Source organism: Orcinus orca, chromosome 8, assembly GCF_937001465.1.
Source record: "Orcinus orca chromosome 8, mOrcOrc1.1, whole genome shotgun sequence".
NCBI lineage: Eukaryota > Metazoa > Chordata > Mammalia > Artiodactyla > Delphinidae > Orcinus > Orcinus orca.
The window spans coordinates 6,839,149-6,867,053 of NC_064566.1; the positions used below are offsets into that span (position 1 = coordinate 6,839,149).

Here is a 27,905-nt window from a genome sequence, read left to right on the forward strand (position 1 = left end):
CAAAATCAAAAATAGTGTTATTAATTCTGGTGTCTCCGAAGCACGAAAAAAAAAAAGAAAAAGAAAAAAAAGAAAAAGAAACCCCCCTCCCCACATTTCAGCCCCAAGTCCAAGGCCAAGGGGCTACCCCAGCAGGCAGTGCAGGCCGAGGGGCCAAGTCAGTCCTGGCCATGGGCTTGAAGCAGGACCAGCCCATGGGTTTGGCTCTTAGGGCCCAGCTGGGAGGCTGCCTGCCTCAGTTTGGGGAGCCCAGGCCCTGAATTAGGATGAGAGATCAGGGGCCAAGGTCAGAGGTCTGGGATACTCAGTTCTGGTGCTCTGGCTAAGGCAGCCAGAGGTCAGGGTTCACATGTGGGAGCCAAAGCCACTCAGTTCTGTGGTCCAGCAGAAAGGGCCAAAGGCTGGGGGTCCAAGTTTCTGAATCCTGGGCTGGGACCCAGAGGGCACCAGGCCACTCAGTACTGATGCTCCAGCAGGGGCTGGGCAGCTGGGCTCTCACGCTCTTCAGCGGGGGCAGGCCAGTCGCCCAGGGCCCCAGTGGGCGTGCCACTCTCAGGAGCACTGCTGTCCAAGCACGGAATATCCTGCACTGCTCTGGGGGGCGAGGCATCGGTGCTGATGTCCGGGCTGAGGCTGAGGTCTAGGGGCACCTGAGGGAGGGGAGATAGGTTGGTAGGAGAGCAGACCTGAGCTGCCCAGGACCCGACCTTCCCATAAGAACCGTACCTGAGATTTTGGGGTGCTTCCTTTAGGGCTCCCTGAGGCTGGCTCCCCCTCGGATCCCCCTAGACCCTTCCGACCCCCCAGGCTCCACTTCCCACTGGGACCCTCAGAACTAAGGAGGCCAGGGCCAGGGGGCCTTGAGGGCCTGGGACCCTCAGTGGGGGCAGGAGAAGCGGGGGATGGTCCAGGGAGCCGAGGGGGTGGCCACTGCAGCAGAGGAGGGGGGCGCCCATCACCAGAGCCACTCAGGGAGGGCCTCGGGCCCCAGGCAGGGCCTGGTGGGAGGGGCTGGTCACCACCGCCTGTGGGAGACAGATAAGAGGGCAGAGACTTCAGTCGGCTAGGCTGCCCTCTCCACTCAGCGGTTCAGCGCGGCCCTGCCTGCTCACCTGCTGTGTTCTCAGGTGTGGGGTGTGCCAAGGGGGGGTTATTGCTGAGGGAGGTCAAGCCTCCGCCTCCACCACAGTCCGAGTCATCCACGTTCCCGCCGCTGTTGCAGCCGGCACCACAGCCCTTATGAAGCCTGGGGGATGGGAGGCGGACAAGAGGTTGGTAGGGGGTGGGAGATACAAAGACCTCACAAGCACAAGTCCCCAACCCAAGACAGGTCACCTACCATATCAGAACCCAGAGTCCTATTTCTAAAAGGTTTTTACCATCTACTTCACAGGGCTTTTTTTTTTTCCCCTTAAGGCCGTACTGCGTGGCATGTGGGATCTTAATTCCCTGACCAGGGATCGAACCTGCACCGCCTGCAGCGGAAGCACAGAGTCTTAACCACTGAACCACCAGGAAAGTCCCTACAGGGCTTTTAAGGGAGGGCTTATCGGGGACTCCCCTGATGGTTCAGTAGTAAAGATTCCACCTTACAACGCAGGGGACACGGGTTTGATCCCTGGTCAGGGAACTAAGATGCCACATGCCGCAGGGCGACTAAGCCCACGTGCCACAACTACTGAGCTCGCGCGCCTCAACTAGAGCCCGAGTGCCGCAAACTACAGAGTCCATGGGCCCCGGAGCCTGCGCGCCACAACTAGAGAAGAAAAACCCGCTCGCCACAACTAGAGAGAAGCCCACACGCTGCAACAAAAGATCCCGCATTCCTCAACAAAGATCGCACGTGCCACAACTAAGACCCGACACAGCCAAAGACAAATAAAATAAATAATAAATAAACCTTAAAAAAAAAAAAGGGAAGCATCATCAACGGTGCTTCAGGCTAAAGGCCACATTCAGCTCTGGCTGAGGGGGCGGGGTATGCGGTTGGGTCAGCTCGGGGAAGGGGTCAGCTCGGGGAAGGGGTCAGCTCTCGGGGCTCAATCCTGGCTCCAGCACTTCCTCAGTCAGACCCCGGAGAGAGCCGCTTCCTCTCTCCGAGCCCCGGCTTCCTGCCCTGTGACCCCGACCTTGCGGGCTAGAGGCGGGGGGTCGGAGCTCACCTCTCCCAGCTGCGCAGAAGCCAGCGGGCGATGGCGCCCAGGCTGATGGGGCCGCCCCACAATGCCCGCAGCTGGGGGTGGCTGCCGGCCAGCGAGGTGGTGAGGGGCGACACGTAGATGGGGTAGCCCAGCGGCTGGTCGCAGGAGGAGTTGATCATGTTGCGGAGCGCCTGCTTGGCGTTCTGGATGCTGCCTCGCTCGGGGTTGCGGTTGCGCAGGAACACCAGCTCCTGCTGCTGCCCAGCCCACAGGCCGCGCACGCACTCGCGGTTCACCTGCGGAGGCCACACGCAGGGGTCAGGAGGCCGCGCCAGGAAGGGGGCCGGGTCGGGCGAGCGGCCGTCCCCACCTTGATGACACGGAAGCTGAGGTGGCGCCGGTTGAGCATGATGATCTTGTACTCGTCGGAGGCGTCGTCCAAGACGTGCCGCAGCGCCAAGAGCGAGGGCGTGTTGCTGAGGATGGCGCTGCGCCAGGCCGGGTCGCCTTCGTGTGAGATGACCAGCCGCTCCTCGTTGGCTGCGATGGCATCATACAGAGCGGCCGGCTCCTCATACTCATCTGGGGACGTGAAGTGGTCCTGCGGGGAGGACGGAGGGCTGAGGCCGGCGGCCCCTGGCCTGGGCAGAGACCTCGCCTCACCCTGCCTGGGCACACCTCTCCCTACCTGGTGAAGCTTGAGGGCCATGCGAACCCCAGGTGCCACCACGCGGTGAAGCAGGTCCATGTCGGCAAAGACCCACTCGTCGCGCGGGGAGGTGATACGGAAGTCCCCCTTAAACAGGGCGTGCAGGCCGTACAGGAAGGGCTCCAGGCTGGGGAAGGCGGGGGGGAGGTGAATGCACAGGGGGCTCCTGGCTTCCTGAGCTCTGCCTCTATGTGCAGTGGTCAGAGCACAGACAGCTCTTTACGCTGGGCCTTGGTTTCGCCATCTTGACGAGGTCAACCTCTGCCCATGTCCCTCACAGGGCGGTGAGGAGCAGGCGAAGTCACCATGGGTAAAAGAGCCACTGAAGGAAGGACTGATGCGGCCCCTGGGGGCTGAGGCCAGAGGCCCAGGGCTCTTCATGGAGGTAGAGGAGGGGAGAGCGACAGGCCCAGCTGGACTTGCGGGCACTCACCTGGCCGACATGCTGTGCGAAGCTGTCCCCAGGGCCCGGCGGCCCAGCACACACAGGCCAAAACACAGCGTGACCAGCGGCGAGTTCCAATCCTGGTCCACAGGCTGCGGCACAAGGACCCCCGTCCCCAGAGCCCAGCTCAGACCTGGGACAGGGAACCTGGGGTGGGGGCTGGGGCCCAGGCCAAGGGAGGCTGAGGGTGAGAAGAACCTGCACGGGGAGGGGGGAGGCCGAGGGGAGAAGGCAGCCCCAGGGTAGCGGTGGCCGGACCTGGCCGCGCCGAGAAGCGCAGTACTGGATCCACTCCAGGTGCACGGCGCAGAAGGAGGGCAGTGAGAGGCCAGAGAGGCGAAGGTCGTAGTCCTCATCCACGCTCAGTGAGAAGGTGGGGTCTGAGTCAGCATAGCCAGGTGCCCGCACAGGACGCAGGGCTGTCGCGATGCCCTCGTGGCTCAGCCAGGCGTCCAGCTTTGGAGAGCGGCTCACATAGTAGATGATGCTCTGGGAGGAGAGGGCTGGGGTCAGTGCCTGGGGGAGCGCCCTTGCCCTGGCCGCTGAAGGAGACGGCGTCAGGGTGAAGAGGCTTCTCCGTGGGAGTTCCCTGGCGGTCCAGTGATCAGGGCTCCATGCTTTCGCTGCCAAAGCCAGGGGTTCGATCTCGGGTCAGGGAATCAGGACCCCAGAAGGCATGCGGAGTGGCCAAAAAAAAAAAGAGGTTTCTCCCTTAGACTGAGCTGAAGTCAGCTTCCCGGGACGCCCATCCTGTGTCCCATCTCAGCTCCCTGAAGACCCACAGGCAAGTCTGCTGCCCTTCTCTCGGCCAGGGAGGGGGAAGGGGAAAGCTGACAGGAAGCAGTCCTCCTCACGGAGCATCCCCTGGAGGGTGGTGCACTGTGGCAAGTGCTCGGACGCTTGCCCTTCCCTCCTGCCCTGTTTGTAAGGGGAACTGAGGCCCAGACAGACGACAGACTTGCCCGCAATTACACAGCAGGGCAGGGTGAGCTGGCCAGCACCACAATACCACGATGCTGTGGCATCCAGACCTCAGAGGCCCCGGAAGGTCAGCCTAAGGTCGTGGGGCTGCCTGCAGGCCAGTGGGGCCTAAGTGCCCCTAGGTCTTGGGCCCCTTGAGGCAGCTTAAGTGTGACAGCCACAGGGCTTCCCCTCAGAAAAAAGCCAGAGGCACGGCATCTGTGCCCAAAGTCCGGGGCTCCTGGACCCTTTAAGAGATTCTGCTGGCTTCTAAGCAGGGGTTTGGGCAAATGCAGAGGAGCTCTTGGAAGTAGGCAGCTGACACAGCCAGCATGGATGGGCAGTGTGAGGCTGGCAGCTGGCAGTCAGTGAGGTTACTGGGATTCTGTGTGCTGCCCTGGGATGGAGCCAACGGGATGGGCTTCTGCCTGGGGAAAGGGTGGGAAGTCCAGAGCTGGGGAGGCTGGTGCAGCTGGCCATGAACAGAGGGCACCTAGGCAGTAGGGGAGTCCAGCAGGGTGGCTCTGGTAGGACATGGAAAGGCTAAGAGCCTGGGCAAAACGGCCACAGTACAAGCCAGGAAGAGCCAAGGGCCTCAGATAGCTCCCTGGGTGGTGATGGTGGGGACACCTGGAGGCCATTGGCTATAGGTTCCCGGCATACAGCAGCTTGCCTGGTAGCTGGGAGCCTGGCCCCAGCATTGCCTCGGCTGTGGCAGGTGAGTGGGCAGTCTGGGGAAGGCTGGGTGGCCCCCTTACCAAGAGGAAGGGGCACCAGGAGCCTAACGGGGTGAATGGGGGCAGGAGGGCTGTGGGGCAGCTTGGGCTCCAGGCAGACTGGCTCCAGACTGACCTTGCTCAGAGGGCATCTCCGCAGCCCCCAAGAAGAACCAGAAAAAAAACTTTGGGGACTGGGGGAGGAGCTGGCCTGGCACACAGAAGTGCTCCATTCACTTGCACAACCACGTGGTGTTCTACGGAACCAGCAATCCCGGGGCCCAGCCCTGAGGGTGGTTCTCAGGAGTAACAGCGCCCGCCTGCAAGCATCTGCTGGCAGCTCAGTGGCTCTGCTCCGTGTTTCACGTGGGGCAGCTCACTGAATCCTCATAAGCATCACGACTGCGGCACCTTTTCTGCCTTCATCCCACCTAACTGCAAGGATGGGTCTGTGAGCCTCAGTTTTCTCAACTGTGAAAGGGGCCTATTACACTGAACTTGCCTCTTCCAAGAGTTACTAAAAGAATCAAACAGGGGCTTCCCTGGTGGCGCAGCGGTTGGGAGTCCGCCTGCCGATGCAGGGGACACGGGTTCGTGCCCCGGCCCGGGAAGATCCCACATGCCGCGGAGCGGCTGGGCCCGTGAGCCATGGCCGCTGAGCCTGCGCGTCCGGAGCCTGTGCTCCGCAACGAGAGAGGCCACAACAGTGAGAGGCCCGCGTACCACCAAAAAAAAAAAAATCAAACAGCAGAATGAATGTGCCTGGGCTTGGAAATGCTAAGAGCACCCCAAGGCTTGGCTGCAGGTGGATGTGAGGGCCAGTGTCTCCGTGGCCACGAGAGTTGCACTGAATCTCTCACGCAACTGCACTCAGTGACTTCCACGAAGGACAAGGGGTAGGAGGCGCCAAGGGGGCTAAATCTGCACAGGAAGGCTCCGCCTGGTCTGCCAAGCCCAGGGCTGGATGGGACACATCCCTGAACTGCCCCAGGCCCGTGGGGCTGCCCGGCACACCTGCCTCCCCCCAGGCCCCGCCTCAGCAGCCCCCATTCATCCTTCCAAACTTCAGCCCACACTCCATCCTGGGCAGAGCCTTCCCTGGGTCCTCCAGGCGCCTCCACACGGCCGTGATTCTGCCCAGCCTTTGAGGCAGCTGCGGCAAGTCGGCTTCCCCTCAAGAAGCTGGACAGGGGCGGCGCTCATCTCAGCCTGCTAGCCGGGGGCCTGGCTGGGGTCTGCTGCACCGCCACGAGAAGCCTACACTGGCCGAGAGGGAGGAAGTGGGGAGACCTGGGCAGGAGCACCTCTCAGGAGACGGGGAGAGGAAGGTGGACAGGACCGTAACCCCTGGGTGACCTGCGGCTGGGAATGCCTTTTTCTGGACCACAGCCTCTTTCTTGGTGATGATAAGTATGGGGCAGGCTCACAAGCTCTCCCCTAGGAGTGGACGGGTGGAAACATCCACAGCAGAGAAAGTGCAGTTTCTCTGACAAGCGACACAGATGGGGTGCCCACTGGCAGTGAAGGACAGCTAGGGGATGCACAGGACTGCCCTAGAGAGAACCTCAGGTGGGCAGGCTCACCTGGACTCCAACAGGCCACCCCTTCTGGGCCCACGACAAGCCCCAGGGAAGATGCTAAGAGAGCGTGAGGGGACCTGTGAGCCCCTACTCACCCCACTCCTGTAGCGCCCTCATCATCCCTGCCACCTCACAGAACTGCGAGAATCCCCACTTCTCAAGGGGGTTGACAGGCACAGCAAAGAAGGCGATACCTTAAGCTTCCCAGAACCCAATCCATGGCTGCCTTCGGACCCCACACCGTGCCTCACCAACCCCCTGCCACGTCACCATAGGCCTCGAGACCCTCAGGCCTGGCTTGGCGTGCCGAGGCTGAGACAGCGAGGACCAGGCCTGGGCTAAGCCTAGCTCTGGCACTTTCTCCTGATTCTAGGGCCTCAGGCAAGTCGCTGTCCACACCTGAGGCAGCGGGACCTCTCCTGGAGGGTGTGGCGGGCTCCACGCAGCCCAGGAGAGGTGCCGGGCAGAGCCCAGCCCTCAGTGAGCACCGCTGCTTGGCGGCTGCTCCTACGACTGTCGTTCCCGCCACCGCTGCTCCTGTTATCGTCACTCTGTACTGGGGGGGCGTGGGGCGGGGCTGGTGGTCTAGAAGGCTGGCATCAGCAATGCCCCTCCCAGAGAGAGGATCTGTGCACGTGCTGCCCACCGGCCCCCAGGACTCACCGCCCCACGTGAGCCTCCTGGAGGAGGGTGACAGGGGGCCCACCGCCCCGGGCTCCCCACCGTCAGAGAGTCACATGGGCCTCTGAGGCCCGCTGTCCAACACTGACACTTTGGAGGCTGATTAAACTCTCTGAGGCCTCTGCTTCCCTTGGGCAAAACAGGCCCCCAAGGATCCAGAGGATGGCCTTCGGGATGCTCCTGGCCAGTGGGCAGTCACCGGCGGGGACCCCTGCCCCCCAGCCACCTGCCCCCGTACCCTGACGTAGTAGGTGATGAGGATCTTGCGGAGGTCGAAGACCTGCAGCATGGAGGCAGCGTTGTTGTCGCTGATGCTGTAGCCCTCCAGCACGTACTTGCTGGCCGTCACTTCCCAGGCCAGCCAGCGCTGCCCGAAGGCGGCATTGAAGGACAGGACCCTCGGCAGGTGGCCAGGCTCGCAGCAGCAGCAGCCCTCATCCTCCTCCACGCCCTCTGTGATGGCCTCCACCTCACGCTGCTGGCAGTACGTACCTGCGGGGAAGGGGGGGCTCCAGTCAGGGGGCCACAGGGACACCCCAGCCTACCTCCTCCCCAGACAGTGCCCAGGCACCTCCCCGAGATGCGACGCAAGTAACCATTATTAAGTGAACCGATTAACAAACAAGCCCCTTTCTCCTCCTGACTCCCAGTGGCCGCGATGGGTGGAACTGGGGCGTTGAGCGTTGGGGGGAGGGGACAGGGTCTGGTCCCTCATCTATAGACGCAAAGACTGAAGCTCAGGCTCGTGTTGCTCCCGAGCTGTGCCTAGAGCCCCTGTGCATCTGTGAGCCCCTCTGAAGCTGGCATCTTCCAGGCACAGCTTCCTGAGGGCAAGGAGCCGGCTCACTCACCAGGGCTTACGTGTGGCCCCCCACCTGGTCCTGGCCTGAGACCGCAGAGCAGGCCAGCGGAAGCTCCAGGTCCGAGCTTTCATCAGAGCAGCCTGGTCGCTACAGACCTGCCGCAGTCAGGGCAGGGACGGGGCTGGGCCGGAGAGAGCCTGCCGCCTCACTGCTCGGACTAGGAAACCCAGGCCCGGCGGGGAGAGCCCCTTGCTCAAGGGCCCCAGCAAACCGGAGCAGAGCAGGGCTAGAGTCCAGCCCCGACACACTGTCAAACTCGGCCCCGCGACTCACCCCGGAACTCGAGGCCACGCAGCTGGAAGGTGACGAGGCCATTGCCCACCTCGATGAGGTGCACCAGGGCGTTGAGGTAGTCGGAGGCCAGAACAAAGCAGTCGCCGGGGCCGTAGTTGCCCCAGCGGCCCAGCACCAGGTCCCCACACAGCGTGTGCTGCAGCGAGCGAGTCAAGTGCTCGTAGAAGATCGAGTTGAGGTTGTTGTCGTCAGCTCCTGGAACCCAGAATGGATGGACAGATGGACAACGTGACACGTGAGCAAGGCTCCCTCCAGGAAGGCCCCGCCCGAAAGCCCCCGATGGCCGGGTACACACCAGGGTTCCGGTCCAGCTGTGTGACCAGGCGGGTGTTGGAATGATCCACACGTTTAGTGCTGTTCAGAGAAAGCGACACCACGGGTGGCCGAGAGGGCGACGCTGCCCAGGGCTAACGACTGCTCCCGCCAGCCCCAAGCACCTCCCCTCCGAACCCGCACCCCTGCACTCTGAGGCAGACGCCAAGACAGCCCCGTGACAGAGGGGGAGGCTGAGGCTCAGGGACATGAGGGGACTCACCCGGGACCACCCAGCCAGGAAGCCCAGGGCGTGAGCCCGAGGCCTCGGCCTGGCTCGAGTTTTGCCTCATTTGGGTCAGCCACCTCACCGAAGCCCACGGCGCCCCACCCAGCCTGGGCTCCAAACTCCTTCCCGTCTCCCAGCAACCTGCCCCCCGGTGCAGCCAGCCCGCTCCTCTGTCAAGTCCCTCTCAGGGACGCCCCCGGCACTCGCTTCTGCGGCCCACGAGACTCACTTGTAGTCGCGCTCCCAAAACTTGAGGGGCCGCGCGTAGGACATGATGAAAACGGCGCTACCCAGCAGGGGGTTGAGCGGCGTGGAGAAGAGCGCGGAGAGCAGGGCCTGAACGAACAGCATGGCCGAGTCTGGGCACGAGTCAAGGAGGTGGCAGGCACGCAGGACCCTCCCCGGCCTCCCTCACTAGCCCCCCACCCCGTGCCAACCCGCCTGGCGGCCCCCAGCCCCATCCAGGCCACGGTCCTCCCTGCACACCCGCGCCCAGGCAGCAGGCGGCAGGCTGGGTACGTGGCACGGCGAATGGCTGGGCAAAAGCGTGGAAAGCCGAGCCCCACGTGATCTGCCAGGGCGCGATGTAGGTCAGCACAAAACGCAGCTTGTACAGCAGGTCCCACAGCTGCAGGGTTGGAAGGGGGGAAGGTAAAAGATACGCAGATCACTCACAGAGAGGGGGGGTCCACCAAGTACCCACTCAGAGCCTTGGGGCTACGCCACTTGCTGCCTACATGGGAGTCAAGCTCAAGATCACTCCCAGCTCTTACACTCTGGACCTGCCTCGAAGCCCCCGATATCATCAGCAGCTCCAGACAAAGCAACCAAGGGGGCGTTAGCCGTTTAATTCGTAGAACCACTCCGGGAGCCCCCTACTGCTGTCCCATTTCTCAGATGGGAAAACTGAGATTCGAGAAGGTAGAGCAGACTTGCTCAGGCCACGCCACTCTCAGCGATGAGGCTGGGCCTCAACTGTGGTACCAAGAGTTAAGAGCCAGTCACAAGCCCTGCCCTCATAGGGGGACACAGTCTGGATCGCCACCATCCTGGGCCAGGCCAGAAACCAGACTAGAACGCCCACATGAGTGAGCTGAAAGCTCAGGCCTGCGCTGGGGTCGCCCTGCAGGCACCACTGCAGACTCCAGCACAGAGCCGGGGAACGGTCCTTTTCAAATCCCAGCTGACCACCAATGCTCCAGGAGACCTGAGGCAAATCACTTACCCACTTTAAACCTCAGCATGCTCGCTGCCCCGCCGGGAGCCGCTGCGAAGGCCCCCAGTGTGGCTAACGTGGGCTGGGGAAGGTCTCCCGCACCGAAGCACAAGAGGCCTGCTCCCGCTGCACAGCCTGGAGTCTTGCTGCACAGTCTCACCTTGCTGCAGAGCAGGGACATGAGGAAGTAGTCGAGCAGGAAGCCCTGGGAGAGGCGCGGGTAGTCGAAGTGGAACAGCAGGACAGTGAAGGCCAGGGTCAGGTACTGCTGGGGTGGGCAGCAGAAAGCCGAGCGCAGCAGCTTCAGCCCAGCCACGGTCATCAGCAGCGCCCGGCAGCTGTGGGCGAGGGGTGGGCGTTAGGCACTGGGCGGAGACTCGGCACAGGGGGTGTGGGTGCCCATCCCTTGCTGGCCCTGGCCTGGGCTCTGCTGGGCAGGCCCCTGCTCTTCGGGGCCGGTGCCTCTTCGTCTCTGCTCTCTAAAGAGGTCACCCCCTTCAGACACACTGGAGAGACACATCTGCTCTTGAAGAGGCAGCTGCTTCACCGGAAAGGGTGTCAGGAGCTGGGGGTCTACTTAAGCTTGCTGGGCAACTGAGGCAGGTGTCCTTCCCTCTCTGGGCCTCAGTTTCCCCCTGTGTCACACGGAGATGTAGACGGTGGGATGGCAGGGGGCTGGCGGTCCTCACTAGAGACAGAACTTGTCCGGGTGGCTGACGACCGTGTGGGCGTCCACTGTGAGGGCGTTGAGCACCACAGCAGGGTAGATGAGGTACTTCTCCACACACTGCAGGCCAGCGTACAGCTTCTCAAACCACATCACCTGGGCAGCACCTGCAATGAAAGGTGGAAAGGTGGGACTGCTGTCTAGCAGCGGGTCCTCCGCATTCCCCTCCAACCACGGGGCAGGATAGGTGTGCTCTCCAAAGGAACCTGGACAGACGGCACACCCCAGGACGTGGGGATGTGGCATTCTGGGTCCCTAAAGACTCTGAGCGGTTGCGGGGCAGGTGGTTGATCTCTGGCAGCCCAGATGAGGGCAATGAGGCCGATGAGGCCCAGGTTGGGTGTGTTGGGGGCTCAGGGCAGGTGCTCTGCCCAGTCGGCTGTCTGTGAAATAAAGGCTGATGACGACACCCCAGGTGCCCACCGGAGCCAGGGCGGGCAGGGTGAGGCCCAAGTGCACAGTGATCCTCAGCCTCAGGGCCCTTCTGAAGGGGCCCCTGCCACTTGGCTCGAGCTGACTTCAGCCACATGGAGATGCTGGCCCAGTGGGCAAAACCCTTCATTGTCTATGAAAACAAAGGCACGTGGACCTTTGCATAACAAATCCAGATGTTTATGGCCTTCCCTGTCGGTCCAGTGGGTAAGACTCTGCGCTCCCAATGCAGGGGGCCCAGGTTTGATCCCTGGTCGGGTAACTAGATCCCACATGCATGCCGCAACTAAGAGTCTGCATGCTGCAACTAAAGATCCCGCAAGCAGCAATGAAGATCCCGTGCGCCGCAACTAAGACCCGGAGCAGCCAAAATAATACACAAATAAATATTAAAGAAAAAAAGAAAAGAGTAAACAAATCCAGGTGTTTAAATATAGGCTCAGGGGTGTTTGTGTTGCAGAATCCAAGTAAAAACGCATGCCAGGCTGATGTAGTTCGTTGGTAGCCAGCTTGTAATTCTCGACAACGTGTCCCTTTAAGGTCCTGGAGTTCTACTTCTCCAATCTCCTCAGAGACTGCGAGGCAGGTAGGAAAAGGGCAAAGCAGGCAGGGTGAAAGTGAGGCATGGGCTGAAGCGGGCGCAGGAGCGGGTACAGAGGGCAGTGAAGGGGCTGCAGGGCCAGTGCCAGAGCGGACGGGGAGGTGTGGGCAGAGGCTGCCCCCTGCTGGCACTCTGAGCTGCGAGGCCTGTGCTCCCATCAGGCTGCAGGTCCGCTTGGAAATCAGGGCAGGAGGGGTGGAGGGGTCCCAGCCCAGGGCGGGGGGCACTCACCGCGCACTTCATACTGGCTGTACTCCAGCGGCTTCAGCACGGGCTGTGACAGGCAGAACCAGGGCAGCTGTTTGCGGAGTTGCGGCAGCAGGTAATGGGTGAAGAAGCCCACGGCCCCAGCCAGCGCATACAACACAAAACCCAGCACGGACTGCAAGAGGGAGAGGCGGGAGGCTCAGCCAAGGGAACCAGGCCACAGGGCCACGGAGCCACCTGGTGCAGGTCAGCCAGGGGCAGAGAAGGACGTGCTGCCCAGGCCCTCAGGGGCGGAAACCGAGGTGGGGGGAGGGGGAGGGGTGGCCTGCGCCACACGAACCTTCAGGGCAATGAAGACGGTGCTGGCGCTGATGGCAAAGGTGAGCACAGCAATCACCACACACATCACCAGGTCAGAGTGCAGGACCTCGCGCTGCAGGGTCAGGAAACACCAGCTTGGGTGTCCCCGCCACCCAGTGGCTGACCACACCCCCGCACCCCAAGACTAGACCCTGACACTGCCGGTCCTCACCACTGACTGACGCATCTTGTCTGGCAGTGGGTCTGGGGGCTCGGCGCGGGCCGTCTCCAAGCTCCGCTCCTCCAGCTCAGGGAAAAGCCTGCTCCGGATCAGAGACCTGGGGGGCATGAGAAGAGTCAGGGGCCTGGGTCTGGGGAGGCTGCCCCTCCTCCCACAGACACCCCCCCAACCCCTGCCATGTCAGGTGGTGACAGGCACATGCACAGACACACACGCACAGACACACGCAAACACGTATACACGTGCGCACACGGACAGGTACATGCGGGCACCCACCAGAGCACGGTGGGGTCACTGCTCTGCCGGCTTAGGTGGTAGGACAGCGCCACCAGGAGGCCACAGAAGACAGAGAAAAGGACGGGGACGTGCTGTTCTGGCCAAGGAGTCTGGGAAGAGAACCCATGCTGGTCAGAGGGGATGAGGATAAGCGTGGTGGCGGAGGGCGGTCCCCCAACCGTGGGAGAAGCCACTGCTGAGCCCAGTTCACAGCCCTGTCCCAACAACGCCCTGGGCTCCAGTATGCCCGCCACCGACAGGCCATCCCTACCTTGATGGCTCCGAGGCAGAAGCCGTAGAGCAGGGCAGCAGCCAGCAAGCTGCGCGAGAGGCTGAAGACCGCAGTGAGGGGGCTGGTGGCGGCTGCGAGGTGAGCGGCAGCCTTTAGTAAAGCCCAGCTCCCACCTGCCGGCCGCCCACCCCACCGCCCCCCGCTGCCCCTCAACTCCCCCAGACCCCGTCCCCAGCCCACTGTTCTCGGCTCCCCCCAGCCCGGAGAGGCCTTCGGAACCCCTGGCATTCTTGGGTTTAAACCACTTGCCTGCGGAGGAGACAGGAGAGGAAGGGAGGGGAGGGGAAGAGATGGGCTCTCAGAATCCACCATGTCGCCGCGGGAGAAGGCTCAGTGAGCGGCCAGAGCCGCAGCCACAATCCACAGCCCCTCCTGGGCCCCGCATGGCCCCCACACCCCCGAGCCACCCGTGGGCCCCATACCTGTGCCCCCAAAGCCGTGCATATCTATCTGCTCCAGCAGGTACATGAGACAGGTGTTCACCTGGGGCAGGAGGCCCAGGAGGAAGACGAACGGGAAGCACAAGGTGAACACTGGCGGGGAGGGGAAGCGGAGGCCCGGTCAGCCTGCAGGCTGCCCCTCGGCCCACCCTTGGGGCCTCGCTCCCTGGGCAACCTCAACCCTGCCCGGCCTTACCAGTGGCTACATCACGGGCGCAGAAGAAGAAGGAGGCGGAGAAGAGCGTGAGGCCGTAGAGGGAGACGGGCGGGAAAGGCTGAGCTGAGGCCAGGGCGTCCAGCAGCCAGATGAGCAGACAGCAGATACAGAAGTAGACAGGCCGGCTGTATGCGATCACCCAGTTGTGGCCCTGGGGAGGGGGGCCTGTGAGGAGCCAGGCCTCCCCCACTGAACACCCTACTTGTACGTGCACACACACACGCTCACGTGTCCCGTGCCTGGCCCTGGGTCCAAGATAGAAAGCTTGGCATGCTGGGGGCAGAGGACCAAGGAGCTAGGGGTGGTGGGGGTGGTTGAGGGAGCCCTGCCTCTCCCCCACCCGACCCCCTCCCCACCTGGTCTCAGTCCCGCCCAGGACCCAGGCCTGAGCCTCGCAGGGAAAGGTGCTGCTCTGCTGGTACTCACGTGCATGGGGGATGCTGCGTCAGGCTGGACACTCTGGAAGAAACAAGAGCTACCCTGGTGATGAAAGCCAGCGCCCACGGGAGGGTCAGAGGCCCCAGGATCTGTTTGATTCCACTTCTGGGCCCTTATGAATGACCAGGGCAGGCCCCTGAACCGTCCTGAGCTTCAGTTCTCTCATTTGTAGGATGGGGGTTGGCTACAGGGCATCTGAAGCATCTTAACTGCTTTCGAGCGGGTTTCGAGCTCAACCCGCTCAAGAGGGGTCCTGGGAAGGGGGGTGCATCTGGGAAGAGATGGGAGGGAAGAGACCCAGGAAGCCAGGCCTGACCTTCAGCAGGGAATACTGGCAGGAGGCGATGACCAGGCAGAACTGGAAGACCCAGATGTCGGTGAAGAAGCCCTTGAGCAAAAGCAGGTAGCCCAGGAAGGCGACGAGGCTGCTCAGGCCGACGCCGAGAATGTTCTCCAGCAGCCCCCGAGTCCTGGAGAGACAGCAGGGTCAGAGCACACCCACCCCCTCACCTGCTGGTGGGGCAAGGGGTTAGGGGATGGGGGAAACAGGAGCCAGCCACAGAGGCCCATGTCCAGGACGGTGTCCACGCCAGCCGCCATCCTGAGTATGTGAAGCTATGCCCTCTCAGGGCCAGGGCCAGGCGGCACCCGCTCCAGGAAGCCACTCCACTGCTACCCTGCATCCCGATCCCAGTCTTTGCCTCCTCTAGACCCTGAGGCCTCAGGTGCCACCACTCTGGCATCTGCCCATCTCCGGCTCCCACTCGCTATGCCACGCACACAGACAAATGCCCCCGAAACACCGGTCACAGCGCCGGGAGAAACCCAGAACACAGGGAGCCAGGACAGGTTCCAGGCCCAAACCATTCAGCCCGACAACAAACGCCATCTGATCTCTCTCGCTTTCTGGGCCTCAGTTTCCTCCCGAAAACACGGAAAGCTAAGACAGATGGTTCGTTAGCTCTTTCAGGGTACAGGATTCAATTTACTTGACACTCACCCAGAAGCAAATAAAAAACAACACATTGAACAGGAACAACGTCTCCAGCAAAGCTCTGGGAGAGGAGCGACCAGAGCACCACCCCCTCGGCCGCCGCTCTGCACCCAGAAGCACCTGAAGAAACCCCACTGCAGACTCCAGCTCTCCACGCACCCTCAGCGACCCCAGCAGGTAGGTTCTCTGTTGCCATGACAGTCTCCACACGTTCAGAGTCTGGAAGGCCAGGGGCCAGGGACGATTAAGGACTGGGGGATGAGGGGGTGGGTGCTCACCGGTCCAGCAGGGCCAGCAGGGCGAGCCGCTCGTAGCGCACAGAGGTCCAGCGGCCGGGAAGAAGCCAGTACTTGTAGCTGTGCTGGGCCCGGGGCGGCGCCTCCTCCATCAGTGTCTGCTCCTGGGATTCGTGCAGGGAGTCCTGGTCCAGCAGGTCAAACTGCGGTCCCCATGGCCGCGGCCATCAGCCCCGCACCCCCCGCCCCCGTGGTGCACTGCCACCCCCCAGCACACACTGGCTGGTCAACACAGAAAGTCCCCACCATGTAGCAGCCCCGGGGCCTGCCCTGACCCTCCATCCAGGGGCCTACTCCTTCCTCCAGCTTCCCAGGACGGGGCTCAGTGGCCGTGGGGGCTTCCAGGGCTGCTGGACGCCAGGATTACTAGCTCCTGCGTCTGTCTTCCCCACTCAGGCAGCATCTCCCGTCTCTTCCTGGGCTCAGAGAAATCCACCTTATCCTTCAGGAGCCAGCACAAACACTACCCTCCTCCCAGACAGAGCCCTCAGGGTCACTCAGACCCCCCTACCCTGGAGCACACGGAGCGCCAGCCCTGAGGACGGGCCTCGGTGCCGGTGCCAGCACTGCGAGGCCCTGGACCAACTACTTAACCTCTTTGGGCTTCTCGTGTCTTTAATTCAACAAGTGTTTACGGAATACAACTACGAGCCTGTCCCTGTGCTGGGCTCTGGAGAGCCCAGCAGCAGGGCCCCTGCCTCTGGTGGAGGCCCTCGGCTGTGGAAGGATAACACTGCTATCCCACGTGACCGTCAGGAGAATAATCGTGTCAGGAAGGGGCACGTGGGGCTTCTGGGCGCTGCCCGTGGCCACTCTGTGGCCCTGGGTGTGTGGGTGCTACTTTCACGACTGTCGTTTAACTCTGAGTCTGTGTCTCATACATCCCTAGTACTTCTGTTATTCCCTGGCCAACCACATCAGTTATTGCCCACGTCAGGACGCTTTCAGGAACGAAAGGTGGCGCTCTTGCTAGCTCTGCTGAGACGGACAAGCTCGAACAGCATGCCTCAAGACACCCCACGTCAGGCGCCCAGCACAGGAGGCAGCACTGCCACTGCCAGGCGAGCTCAACTGCCCCTTCTGCAAGTGCCACTGCTAGCACCCACCGTCCCCACTAACTGTGGGCCCCTCCAGGGCAAACAAAACTATTCCAGGCATGTACGTTGAACGAGTAAATAAATAAGCGACTCCTTGAGCCATTCAGGTCCAGGACCTGTGCACCCTGTGCTGCCCATCAAAGGTCAAGACAGCTATCTCAGGGCCCCTGGAGCCCTCACTCAGGGTGACCTGTCCCTCCTGGTGCCTGGGTGGATGCTTGGTGGTCTGCACCCCGCCCCCTGCAACTCCTTCCCCGATGCTGGCTCCTCACCTCTGGGATCTCCAGGGGCACTCGGCGCACCTGCATGCCCTGCAGGACCACGGGCCGCGGCTGTAGCAGGTTCAAGCCACCTGTCGCCTCTGGGACATCAGCCGAGTGGAAGCTGGAGGAATGCGAGTGGCGGTCCCTGTGGGAACAGCAGCCATGAGGGTCGGGGCTGTGGGTGAGGCTGGGAATGGAATGGGGTCAAGGCCAAGGCCAGGCCATGACTGGGGGAAGGGAGCTGCTCCAATACCCAGGAGCGCAGGGGTGTCCAGAGGAGTCAGGTGGCAGAAGTGCCTCCCTCCCAGGTCCTGGACCTCAAGACCCTGGAAGCCTCCTGCTTGGAAGTGCCACGGAACCAGAGACCTCAGGGATCCCTGCAGGTCCACCCTTCACCACCGCCCACCCTCCTCTCCTCCTAGAGGTCTGAGCTGCCCCTGCCCAGCCCAAAGAAGGAAGACAGAAAATTCCCCAGAAATGGCAGCCCATCGGCTGCTGGGTCGGGAGAGCCCAAGCTTGGAGACTCACCAGGCACCATTGGCTGCCTGCTCCCCCTGCTGCCCTACAGGGTTCTCGTAGCCGCCTCCAGCCAGGCCAAAGGTGTAGGAACGCCGCACGCCTGGGGCACAAGTGTGGGACACAAGGCAGCCTGTCAGGGACAGGAGCACCGAGGCCCAACCCAAGTGGGCACCAGGGCCATCAAGTGAGGAAAACCCTCTGCTGGGTTCCCCTGGATGGCAGCCCAGCTCCTGGGCACCAAGAGCACAGCTGCTGGGACCACGACCCTCAGCGGAAGAGAAAGAGGCTTGGCCACGGACCGGGGGAGGGGCTCACCGCTCTCGTCATAGAAGTAGTGCACAGCACCCTCGGAAGTGTCGTCAAAGGTGCAGGCCTCGTGCACGTTGGCGCCGGCCCGAGTGAGCAGCAGCGAGGAGGCGAAGTGCAGGGCAGAGGGCAGCGTCAGCGCCCGGGAATGGGAGGCAGCCCGGCCCCGCTGAGCTTCCTGCAGGCTGCTGGGGAGGGGTCGGCTCATGGTCAGCACCCCTTAGAGCCAGCCGGCCCCCACTCCCGTCCAAGCAGCCGGCAGGTGCTCACCTGGGCGGCGAGCCCATGAGCGAGGCGGGGGGGGTAGGGTTGCTGCCGGCATTGTGACGCCTCCGGATGGCCTGTGCCCGCCTCACGCTGCTTGAGCGGTCCCGCTTGCCAGTCTCCTCGGCAGCTGACCAGAGAGAGAGGCCCCCCGAGCATAAGTGACAGGGGCTTGGACAGAGCCTGAGGGAGGGTTGGGGGAGGGGGGGAGACAGATGCCCCTGCACGGATGGAGCTAAAGGTCAGGCCTAGTCCAACCGTATCCCGCCTCTGTGGCCCAGCCAGGTCAACTAACCACGCGGGCCTCAGTTTCCACATGTGGAAACAAGGACATGATCTGCTCTGCCCCACTGGCGACCCGGGAGGATGAGCGTGGCTCCTCAGAGTCCTCAAAGAGCAGAGGCCCAGGTGCTACCTGCAGGACCTGGAGCCAGGTGCCTGAGGTCTCTGCCTCGATCTCCTCACCACTCCAGCCTTGCTCATCTGAGGCGCCTGGCAGCCAACGTCACTAGGTCGCTGCGTCCTTGTCCATCTGCTGCCTGAGACAGAGGCTGACCAGGTCCACTCCAGCTGCCCCTGGCCCAAACCCACGTCCCTACCGAGCTCGCCTCCCCCCAGCTCTGGAGCCGGCACTCACCTCCCCCCACAGCACCATCCTCCTGCAGCTCCCCCCGCCAGCCAGGCTGGTTGGCCGCAGGTCCCCGGCGGGCCTCGGCGGGCAGCACAGCGGGCTCACCGGCTGCCAGCTCCACCCCCGCCTGGACCTCCAGCTCAGCCTTGGAGCCAGCCAGGGGGCCCCTCAGGCCATCACCCCCTGCCCCGTCCATGCTCAGCACGCGGGCGTGCGTTTTGGCGCTGGCGGTACTAGGCGTCCGCTGGGTCCCATAGGGCCGCTTGGGAGGCACAGCCGTCCCCTCCTCAGCCCCGTGGGGGGCCCGTCGTTTCCGGGGCCCCCCCGCCGCACCCCGAGAACTCTCAGGGGAATAGCAGGAAGTGGACGAGGAGCTGTCGGTGCTGTAGCGGCGCTGGGACCGGAGGCTGGAGGCCGGGCTCAGTTCACTGCCCTCGCTGGTGTCATCGTCCTCGAAGAAGCCCCCGCCTTCCAGCAGCGGCCGCCGAGGGGCACGGCCAGCGGGGGAGTGTCTTCTCACAGGTGGCCGCCGTTTGCTAGGCCGCAGCAGGGCCAAGTCCTTGGGCCGTACAACCAGGAGCGACTCAGCCGGGCCCGGAGGCGTCCCTGCTCCTACGACCGTGTCAAAGGAACGCAGTGTGTCATCTGACGGGACCCCAGCATCTGGTGAAGCGGGCAGCTCTGCCTCCGAGGGTGGGTCTGTGTCGCTGCCCTCGGGGGCTTGCCCACCGGGGGGGCTGTCCAGGTGGGTCGAGTTGGTCTTCTCGCTCTTGAAGCTGCTCAACGTTTCCCTGTCAGTGCCACTGAAGCAGGAATCTGAGGAGCCGGCTTTCTGGGGTGTGGGCTCACCCGAGCCCCGCCGGTCCAGGGGCTGGTAGCCGCTCGCTCCGCGGCGGTGTTCCCGTCGACTGCTGGTCCTCACCAGGGCCCGGTCGGGCCGGGTCAGCGTCAGGAAGCTCTTGCTCAGCTCCTGGCTGAGGCTCCCCTTCAGCAGGGGGCTCATGGGAGTGTCAGCCACGCTGCTCCCACTCCAGGGGGCGCCATCTCCAGCCAGGGGAGAACGTTCTGAGGAGTCCGTGCTGGGGAGAGATGGGTCTGGGGCAGCCCCTGGAGGCGTCTGGGGGAGGTCTCCAACTATCAGAACACAAGAAGACAGAAGACGACAGAATGGCATTCTACAAAAGGGACCGGTGGCTGAGGGGGTCCTATGGCCCCACTTTCTGAGAACCCAGTGGGGCAGGACACTGAGGAGGTCCAATCTGAGAGAACACAGAGAGCCCAGGGAAGTAAAAGTTGGGGTGATTCAAAGACAAGACAGCTAGTCTTCTCCCCAGGCTCTCGCCAACATGCCCACTCACTCAGCTTCTCCTGTGAGCTTAGCTTCAGCATCTCTCGATCGGCAGAGGTCATGATCACGTTGTTGCTGCCCTGCTCCCGCACCAGCTCCTTGATGTCTGCAACCACAGCCCCAGAGGCGTCAGCAGGACCTCAAGGCCTCCACGCGCCATCCCCTACTCCACACCACCACCTTCAGCTCTGAACAGCAGCCACCTACCTCTGAGGGGCCCAGAGTCCTCCATCCGGGGCAGCAACTCCTGAGCAATAGAAAAAAAAGTACGAAGGAGCAAACAGGGCAAAAAGTAGGTTCAGGACATACCCATGTTGGGGACAGGCTCTCAGGAGAAGAGTGGGGAAGGGAGAGGGCCAGGACCACTCACCGAGACCTGGTTGAAGCCAAACACGGAATGCTGAGAACTACAGCGTACGGGGGGTGTGGAACTCACTTTTCGAAATACTGTCATCTCCACTCCAGGATCCCTAGCAGTGGAAAAGAACAGTAGCTTTCAGCTAATCCTCCCTCTTCATATGGTACTTCTCCCAACATCCCCATCGCTCTACTCTCCACACAGATCCCCCTGATGAAGCCTGGGCCAACCATAGAACGTTCAACCGTTCTTGGACCCAATGTTCCCTAAGCCCCTTCTCCATCCTCCAGCACTCAGGCCCAGACACCAAGGACCCTCCATTTCCAACACAGGCCCTGCCTCGCCCCACCTGGGCAGACTGCCGTCCCCCTGGGCAGGCTCTTCCTCTGGCTCCCCCATGGTAGAGCTGCGCTTCTCCACAATCTCGCCCTGGTCGAACATAGCATGCAGCCGATAGTTCACAGTCTTGATGGCAGCGAAGATGACAGCCACCACAAGGCAGTACACACCAGCCACCATCAAGCTGGGGGGCAGGACCTGGAGGTGGCAGCAAGTCAGGTCCCTCTTCACACAGCCCTGCCCCCGTGGGGTGGACCTAACGCCACAGTCAAAGCTAGGATTCACAAATTCACAACAGGACTTCATCGCCCCTGCATACAACTAGTAAGAAGGCCCTGGCGGAGGGCCCTGTCTTCTTTCTAACTGGAGAGAAACGAAGTGAGGGTCTCAAGGTCACCCAGGCCAGAAAATTTTGGCCTCTCCTCCACACACTCCAAACTCTGCACTGAGTCCTCTTCCTACATCCTAGTGCCCAAGCCACAGCCCAGAATCCCTGCCAGGTTGCACCCCTCCGTGACATCTGCCCTCCCTTTCCCCGGCGGGAGTTACAGGTGGCGGCAGCGTCTCACCATGTACAGCAAGAAAGGAAAGGTGAGCAGGAAGATCCAGACATAGAGGTGGAAGCAGTTGGAGAAGGTGCTCTGGTGCGGGTCGAAGAACCAACCGCCGGTGAGCGAAGCCCACACCCCCTGGCGCAGGATCTGCAATACCTGCGACCCCATGGCCCCGCCGCTGCTGCGCGCGCCCTCCTCCCGGGACCCTCATGGGGGCGGCCCCCGGCCCATGCCCCGCGTGGCGCCCGAGGGCCCCGGGGCCCGGCCTCGCGCTCACGCCATGGCCTCCCCCAGCGGAGGAGAGAGGTCGGTGGGGCTAGGGTGCGAGCAGGGGGCGGGGCCGGCCCGGGCAGTCAGCGGTGCGAGACCCAGGCGCGGGGGTGGAGACGCATCAGAGGCGGGGTCCGGGCCCCCACCCCCGGCCCAGATCTGCTCCCAAGGGCCGGGCCGGCAGGCAGGCGCAGGGCAAGGGCCGGGCACCCGTCGGCGGCATCCAGAGGTGGGCGTGGGGTGGATGCTCTGGGGGTGCAGGCGACGGCTCCCTCGGTTCCGGCCCGGGGAAAGCCCTGGTACCCTGAGGTCCACTTCCGGGGTCACAGGTCACTGGTTTTGGGCTCCGCGCTCGCCCCGCTTCTGCGGGAGCCGGCCCAAGGGGGAGGCCGGAAAAAGGAGCCGCGAGCCGCCAACCTGCAGTGGCGCATGCGCCCAACGAGCCCAGTTGGGACCCGGAAAAGGAAAACCTGGCGGCTTGAATGCGCAAGCGCAGGGAAGTGGCGGAGCGCTAAGAAGCGGGAGAGTCTTTTGGGCGTGCGCAAAGTTCAGGTCTAAGGGAAGGGACGGTCCGAAAGGCAGAAGCGCTTGGGCGCATGCGCACACCTAAACGTTGCCAATCTAGCGGAGACCACTGGGCGGAACCCAAGGGATAGTTGAGGGGCCATCGAGTAACGGCGGAGTTAACTGGCGCAAAATTCTCCCAGTGAGTTACAAGAGGCGGGGTAGAGGATGGAGGCGCGGATCTCCCTTGGCTAAAGCGACAGTTCGCTACGGGAGCACGCCCCTCTAGGTCCGCCCTTTTTAGCGATGGACCTGAAACCTCACGTGCTACCTCTACTTCCAGGTCAGAGCTCAGACTTAAGATTGTAGAGAGCGATCCTCCAAGAACAGGCAGGAATAGTCGAAGTAGGATAGCGTCGTTTTTCTTAAAGTGACAGGCTCAAGGCAATTGGGGTCAATCCAGCAGTTACGAGGGCGGTTTAGCTATTCTGAATCCAATCACTGAGCAAATTTCTTGACCGCAGTTTCAGGTTTCCGCCCCTTCATGGGGAAGAGGCATGAATAAGTGGATTGTTTCCCAGGTGAGGGAAAGAGGAGAGCCTTAGACAACTCGTTCCAAGAGCTCGAGGTGCAGCCAGTTCCGTCCTCCTTGTCTTACGCACCCCCATCCCACTAGCTCTGCAAAGCTGAGCTTCAGGCCCCAGTTTCACACACGAAGAGAATGAGGCGCAGAGAGGATGGGTCACACAGCCCTGCAACTTCGGAGCCAAGACCAAACTCGGGTTTGCCCCTCTCCCAAGCCCGGTTCTTTGCCCCAATTTTGCTGATGCGGATGTAGAGAGTGGGGATGGCCCGTCCTTAGTAGAAACCAACTTGGACCCTAAACCTGCTGTCATGGGGGATCGGGGCTACCCTTCACCACCTTCTGCCTCTCATTGCCCGCCTACCCGGGAACTCCCAGGCCCAGTCGCCCCGCAGCCTCTGGGAGGGGAGCGGTGCTACCCGCCCGCGTCATCTGATGCTGTTTCCTGCAGGAGGGAGAACAGCGGAAAAAAGTGAAACTCCACCCTCCACCTCTGCCTCCCGCCCCCGGGGCCAAAGTACAAAGGGAGGAGGAAGAAGGGAACGGGGTTGGAGCCATCGGGTTGAGAGAGCCCAGCCGGGAAGAGGCAGCTTGGCCCAGCTAGAGACACTCCAGCCACCCCCTGCGCAAAGAGACCCAACCGGAGTCCAGGCGCTGCCCCTTGCTGGCCCCACCTTACACTTGGCGGGTGCCGGAGCCAGACTCCCAGGACTGCTCCAGACTGAGGGACGCCCGGGCCCCTCTGTGCCAGCGATGGTGAGACGCCGGAGGCCCCGGGGGCCCACCCCCCGAGCCTGACCACACTGCCCTAGGTCGCCTTCCCCCGGAAGCCCGAGATGCGGGGGGCCGGGAGGCGACACTCCTGGCTCCCCAGAGAGGCGTGGGTCTGGGGCTGAGGGCCAGGGCCCGGATGCCCAGGTTCCGGGACTAGGGCCTCGGCAGTCAGCAAGGGTGGGGACCAGGGGCACCCAGGGAAGGTCCCCCACACCCACCAACGCCAGCTCCCTGCCATGGAGCCCTTGAAGAACCTCTTCCTCAAGAGCCCGCTGGGGTCATGGAACAGCGGTGGCAGTGGGGGCAGTGGGGGCGGCGGCGGAGGTTGGCCAGAGGGATCCCCGAAGGCGGCAGCTTATGCCAACCCTGTGTGGACAGCCCTGTTTGACTACGAGCCCAATGGGCAGGACGAGCTGGCCCTGCGGAAGGGCGACCGTGTGGAGGTGCTGTCCCGGGATGCAGCTATCTCAGGCGATGAGGGCTGGTGGGCGGGCCAGGTGGGAGGCCAGGTGGGCATCTTTCCATCCAACTATGTGTCTCGGGGCGGCGGTCCGCCCCCCTGCGAGATGGCCAGCTTCCAGGAGCTGCGGCTGGAGGAGGTGATCGGCATCGGTGGCTTCGGCAAGGTCTACCGCGGCAGCTGGCGAGGCGAGCTGGTGGCTGTGAAGGCAGCTCGCCAGGACCCCGATGAAGACATCAGCGTGACAGCTGAGAGCGTGCGACAGGAGGCCCGGCTTTTCGCCATGCTGGCACACCCCAACATCATTGCCCTCAAGGCCGTGTGCCTGGAGGAGCCCAACCTGTGCCTGGTGATGGAGTATGCTGCCGGCGGGCCCCTCAGCCGTGCCCTGGCTGGGCGGCGTGTGCCCCCCCATGTGCTCGTCAACTGGGCCGTGCAAATTGCTCGTGGGATGCACTACCTGCACTGCGAGGCCCTGGTGCCTGTCATCCACCGAGACCTCAAGTCCAACAACAGTGAGTTTTGGGGAGCATGGTTGGAGGTTGGCATGGCCCAAGTACACACCTACTAACAATGCTTAGCTGAGCCTACCTGGGGATCTACTAGAGGCAGGAGTTCCTCCCCTAGGGGAATCTGAGTTGACCGGGGTGCCCGTGGGCTCACACTAGCCCCGAAGCAGGAGTTCCAGGCACTCAACAGAGTCCTTCACGCCCCATCCCCAAAAAGAGTCCTTGATTCCAGCTCGCAGCTGCCAAGTTAAAAAAATTGGAACCTCTCACATGGGCCGTAAGCAGCTTGCCTAACCGTGGCCACTACCTCAAGGAAGGAGGAGTGCTGGGTGCTGGCGCCCCCTCATCTGCAGGGAACTCCCCTGAAGTTCACCGTTGTCCTGTTGGTGCCTCCTCCCCCCTCCACTTGTGGTGGGCAGCTCCTCCAGAACAGAAATCTCAAAGGGGGAAAAACCACCCTCTTCCCCTGCCCCGTGGTGGTCAAAGCTGGGGCCAGGGATGGAATTCTGGCCCCACCCCTCCCCCCCTGGCTGCATGATCTCTAGCTGGTTATTTCAACTCAGAACCTCGATTTCAGACTCTGTAAAAAGGGAGTGATCGGGAGGGTGAAACGGCTTAACAGGCTGGGCATCCGATGCCCGGCACACAGTGGGTCCTCAGCCATGGGTGTGGATGTTTGAAGGCTGGATCACCAAGAGGGCTTTGCCTGGAATCAGCACTTGGGAGTGGGCGTGGCGGGGCTGAGAAAGACTCAAGCGGTGAGGCACTCCATCTCCAGCCATTTCAGGTCCTACACGCTGCCCAGCCTGGGCCCAAGACAAGCAAGTGGCAGGTTGGGAGGGCTTTCTGAAGCAGACGAGCTTCACACCAAGCCCAAAGCAGGGAGTGTTCAGAAAGGTACCCAGTTGGATGCAGGGCCTGACAAGAGCAAAGGCAAGGAGGCAGGCCGCAGCACGGTAGTGGGTACCTGGGCTGGGCCTGCTGGGGGCTGAGGTGCAGCTGTAGAGCAAAAGGAAGGGCCGGTGAGGTCACTGGAGAGGCACGGGTGGCTCTTGGAGGGGTGAGCATGGATATTTTGAGCCTCCTGGCCTGGGCTGAGCATGGATAAGCGGCTTGTGGGGAGCAGAACACCAGGGCCCAGTGATATCCAAGTCCTTGCCAGGGCCAGAGGGGCCTGGGGAGGCCTGCCAGCGACCCCACCCACTCCTCTCGTCCACAGTAGGGGGCAGATCCCACCTCTCAGCCTCCCTCCTGGGCCCTAGCCATCTAGGGACCCCCACTCCCTGCCCCAGCCTGAGGGGGATTCCCCGAAGGCCTGGGGGGAGGGGACTCCCATCTTCTGTTTTTCCTCCAGTTTTCTTTCCAGAAAAAATGGAACAATAGCCCAGGCTCCTGCTCCCCACCCTCCCCACCGCTTCCTGCGTTTCCTGCTGCCCCTGGGCCGGCTTCCTGCCCCTGCTCCAGCCTCTGCTCTCTCCCCAGCCCAGCTGCCTGCAGGGGAGGAAAGAGCTGGGGGTAGGGGGTTTGTGGGAGAGGAAGGAGCCAGGGATTGTGCCCCTACTCCCCCCCAGTTCCCTCCCAGAGTCTGGGTGGTGGTGAAAGGCAGGCAGGGTGCCCTTAGCCTTGCTGAGCCTGGCCTCCCACCTCGCAGACCCCAGTTCTAGGCCCGGGCTGCTGTCTGCGGCATTGGCGGGGGGAGTCCCTGGGATGGGGGGGGCGCAGGCAGGAAACAATGGCGTGATTTTCCTGGACAATGGGGGCCTTGTGAGGAAGCCTGGCAGGGAGAGGAGGGGGAATTCTCTAGGCCCACGAGTCACAGGACTGACCAGCCAGCCCAGCCTGGGCCTGACCTCCCCCAATTCTCCACCAAAGGACCCCCGCCCCCATTGGAGACCTGAGCCAGGCCTCCCAGAAAGGAGAAGTAGGGACCATGGGAGGGAAGCGGAAGAGGCGTAAGCTGCCTAGGCCACTCCCAAGCTTCACAGAGGCAGCCCAGGAAGGGGGCTGGGGGCCAGGTCCCTTTCAGAGGCCAGGGAGCCCTAAGGGGATGCTGGGAGGGGGATCTCTAGCCCCTTCTCCTCTGAGTGACCCCTGACCGCCCCATCCCCAAGGTCTACATCAGACACCAGAAGAGCAACTTGGGTTGGAACAAATTCAAGGCACTTGGAGAAAAGCAGGGGACACGGAGGTGAGGATAAGGCTTCACAGGTGTCAGGTCAAGCTGGGGGGTAGGAGGCGGCAGAAAGGCCACCAGTAGAAAGAAGTCCTGAGACTTCGAGTGAGTTGCTGCCCCTCTCTGGACTTCAGATTACCTGGCCGAAAAAGGGAGGCTGGCCTCCCAGCTTGAGATACTGGCGCAGAAGGTGATTCACCAGTCTGTGAGGTACCACAAGTGGCTAGAGACCCGACTGAGAAGCAGCCGTCAAGAGGATGGGTGGGTCCTGGCACCAGAGGAGGTGGGAGTCCCTCCCCCCAGCCCCAGTACATGGATCCCTTTGCCTGGTCCCTCTCCAGCTGCCTGCCCCAGCCTGCTGCGGCTCTTCTCTGGAATGAACTTTCGCAGAGCTTACTGAATGGTCCAGTTCTGAGTCTTCAGCAGCCGGGCCGGAGGCTGTTGTGAAGCTGGGAGTAAGATGTTAGAGGTTGGAGGAGAAAGTCAATCTGAGAGAGATTAGCAGCAGAATCTTTAGGACAACTGTCAGATCCCGCGCTAAAGCTTTAAGAAGCGTGATCTCGCTGGACTTGCCTGGCGGCTCAGTGGTTAAGACTCTGCGCTTCCTCTCTACAGGTGGCACAGGTTCCATCCCTGGCTGGGGAACTAGGTTCCCACATGCCGCTTGGTGCCGCCAAAAAAAAAAAAAGGTGATCTTGTTTAATACTCACGATGACCCTCTGAGGTGGGTTTTGTCGTCATGCCTAGCTTTAACTGTTCAGTACTCAGCCCCAGTTTGGCTAAGAGGAGAGGGTAGATTGCAGGATCATTCTCTGAATTTTGAGAAATTGTGGGAAGATTTGCCAGGCACGGTGGAAGGATGAAGATGGTTGTTGAGGGCATAAAGACGTCAGGTAGGGCAGCTGATAGGCAGCTGGATCGACTTCTGAACTGGAGCTCCCAATGTGGGAGATGCCAGTGAGGAGGGGGCAGCTGGCACCTGGGAGAGTCCAGGACAGCCTGGGGGCAGTGGGCCAAGGTCAAGGGGAGGCCAGGCTCTGAGGAACGCCAGCATTGAAAAGGCTAAGGGTGGGGAGGCCCTGAAGGAAACAGCAAAAGCAGCCAGAGGTCCTGGGAGCCAAGGACAGCAGGGAGGGGTTGAGCAGCAGTGCCAGATGCCCCCAGGAGGCCCAGAGAGCTCGGCCAGCAGCAGGATCAGGAGTTGTGGCTTTAGACCTAGAAAAGCGAATACCCTGCTTCTGTCACCTCCTCAGAGAAGTCTTCCCTGACTCGCTGGGCTGTATTAGGTGCCCGTGTCCTCTGCCCCCACTATGGTGCTGTCACTCTGGGCAGGATTGCTGAGAGGT

General features: G+C 62.3%; 2 protein-coding genes across 9 annotated transcripts in view; one reads left to right on the top strand and one right to left on the bottom strand.

Moving 5' to 3' along the window:
• On the bottom strand, window positions 1-22,497 carry PCNX3 (pecanex 3). 8 transcript variants are annotated; one of them, XM_049713059.1, is made up of 35 exons: window positions 22,392-22,497; window positions 20,743-20,930; window positions 20,406-20,505; window positions 20,243-20,282; window positions 20,046-20,141; window positions 18,694-19,821; window positions 18,063-18,186; window positions 17,802-17,980; window positions 17,496-17,586; window positions 16,977-17,112; window positions 15,590-15,750; window positions 14,634-14,787; window positions 14,306-14,338; window positions 13,859-14,030; window positions 13,645-13,755; window positions 13,202-13,293; window positions 12,931-13,040; window positions 12,646-12,751; window positions 12,454-12,546; window positions 12,138-12,288; window positions 10,836-10,980; window positions 10,307-10,484; window positions 9,450-9,558; window positions 9,160-9,289; window positions 8,685-8,743; window positions 8,369-8,584; window positions 7,471-7,724; window positions 3,554-3,784; window positions 3,284-3,387; window positions 2,830-2,977; window positions 2,512-2,742; window positions 2,163-2,437; window positions 1,113-1,246; window positions 727-1,025; window positions 1-650 (listed from the first exon to the last, which is right to left on the bottom strand). In XM_049713059.1, exons 2-35 carry the CDS (start codon window positions 20,910-20,912, stop codon window positions 456-458), a joined length of 5,955 nt encoding a protein of 1,984 aa, XP_049569016.1. In that variant the 5' UTR covers window positions 20,913-20,930; window positions 22,392-22,497; the 3' UTR covers window positions 1-455. The 8 variants fall into 8 exon arrangements, with proteins under 8 accessions (XP_049569016.1, XP_033272366.1, XP_033272347.1 ...); XM_033416475.2 differs by lacking the exon at window positions 22,392-22,497 and adding an exon at window positions 21,302-22,271 and having other exon boundaries at window positions 20,472-20,505; XM_033416456.2 differs by lacking the exon at window positions 22,392-22,497 and adding an exon at window positions 21,302-22,271 and having other exon boundaries at window positions 17,802-17,977.
• The window catches only part of MAP3K11 (mitogen-activated protein kinase kinase kinase 11), a 16,088-nt gene continuing 10,679 nt past the window's right edge, over window positions 22,497-27,905 (top strand). The window contains exon 1 of the mRNA XM_004264362.4: window positions 22,497-24,392. Coding sequence (XP_004264410.1) covers window positions 23,654-24,392 — 739 coding nt within the window. The 5' untranslated portion in view covers window positions 22,497-23,653. The remainder of the gene's footprint in view (window positions 24,393-27,905) is intronic.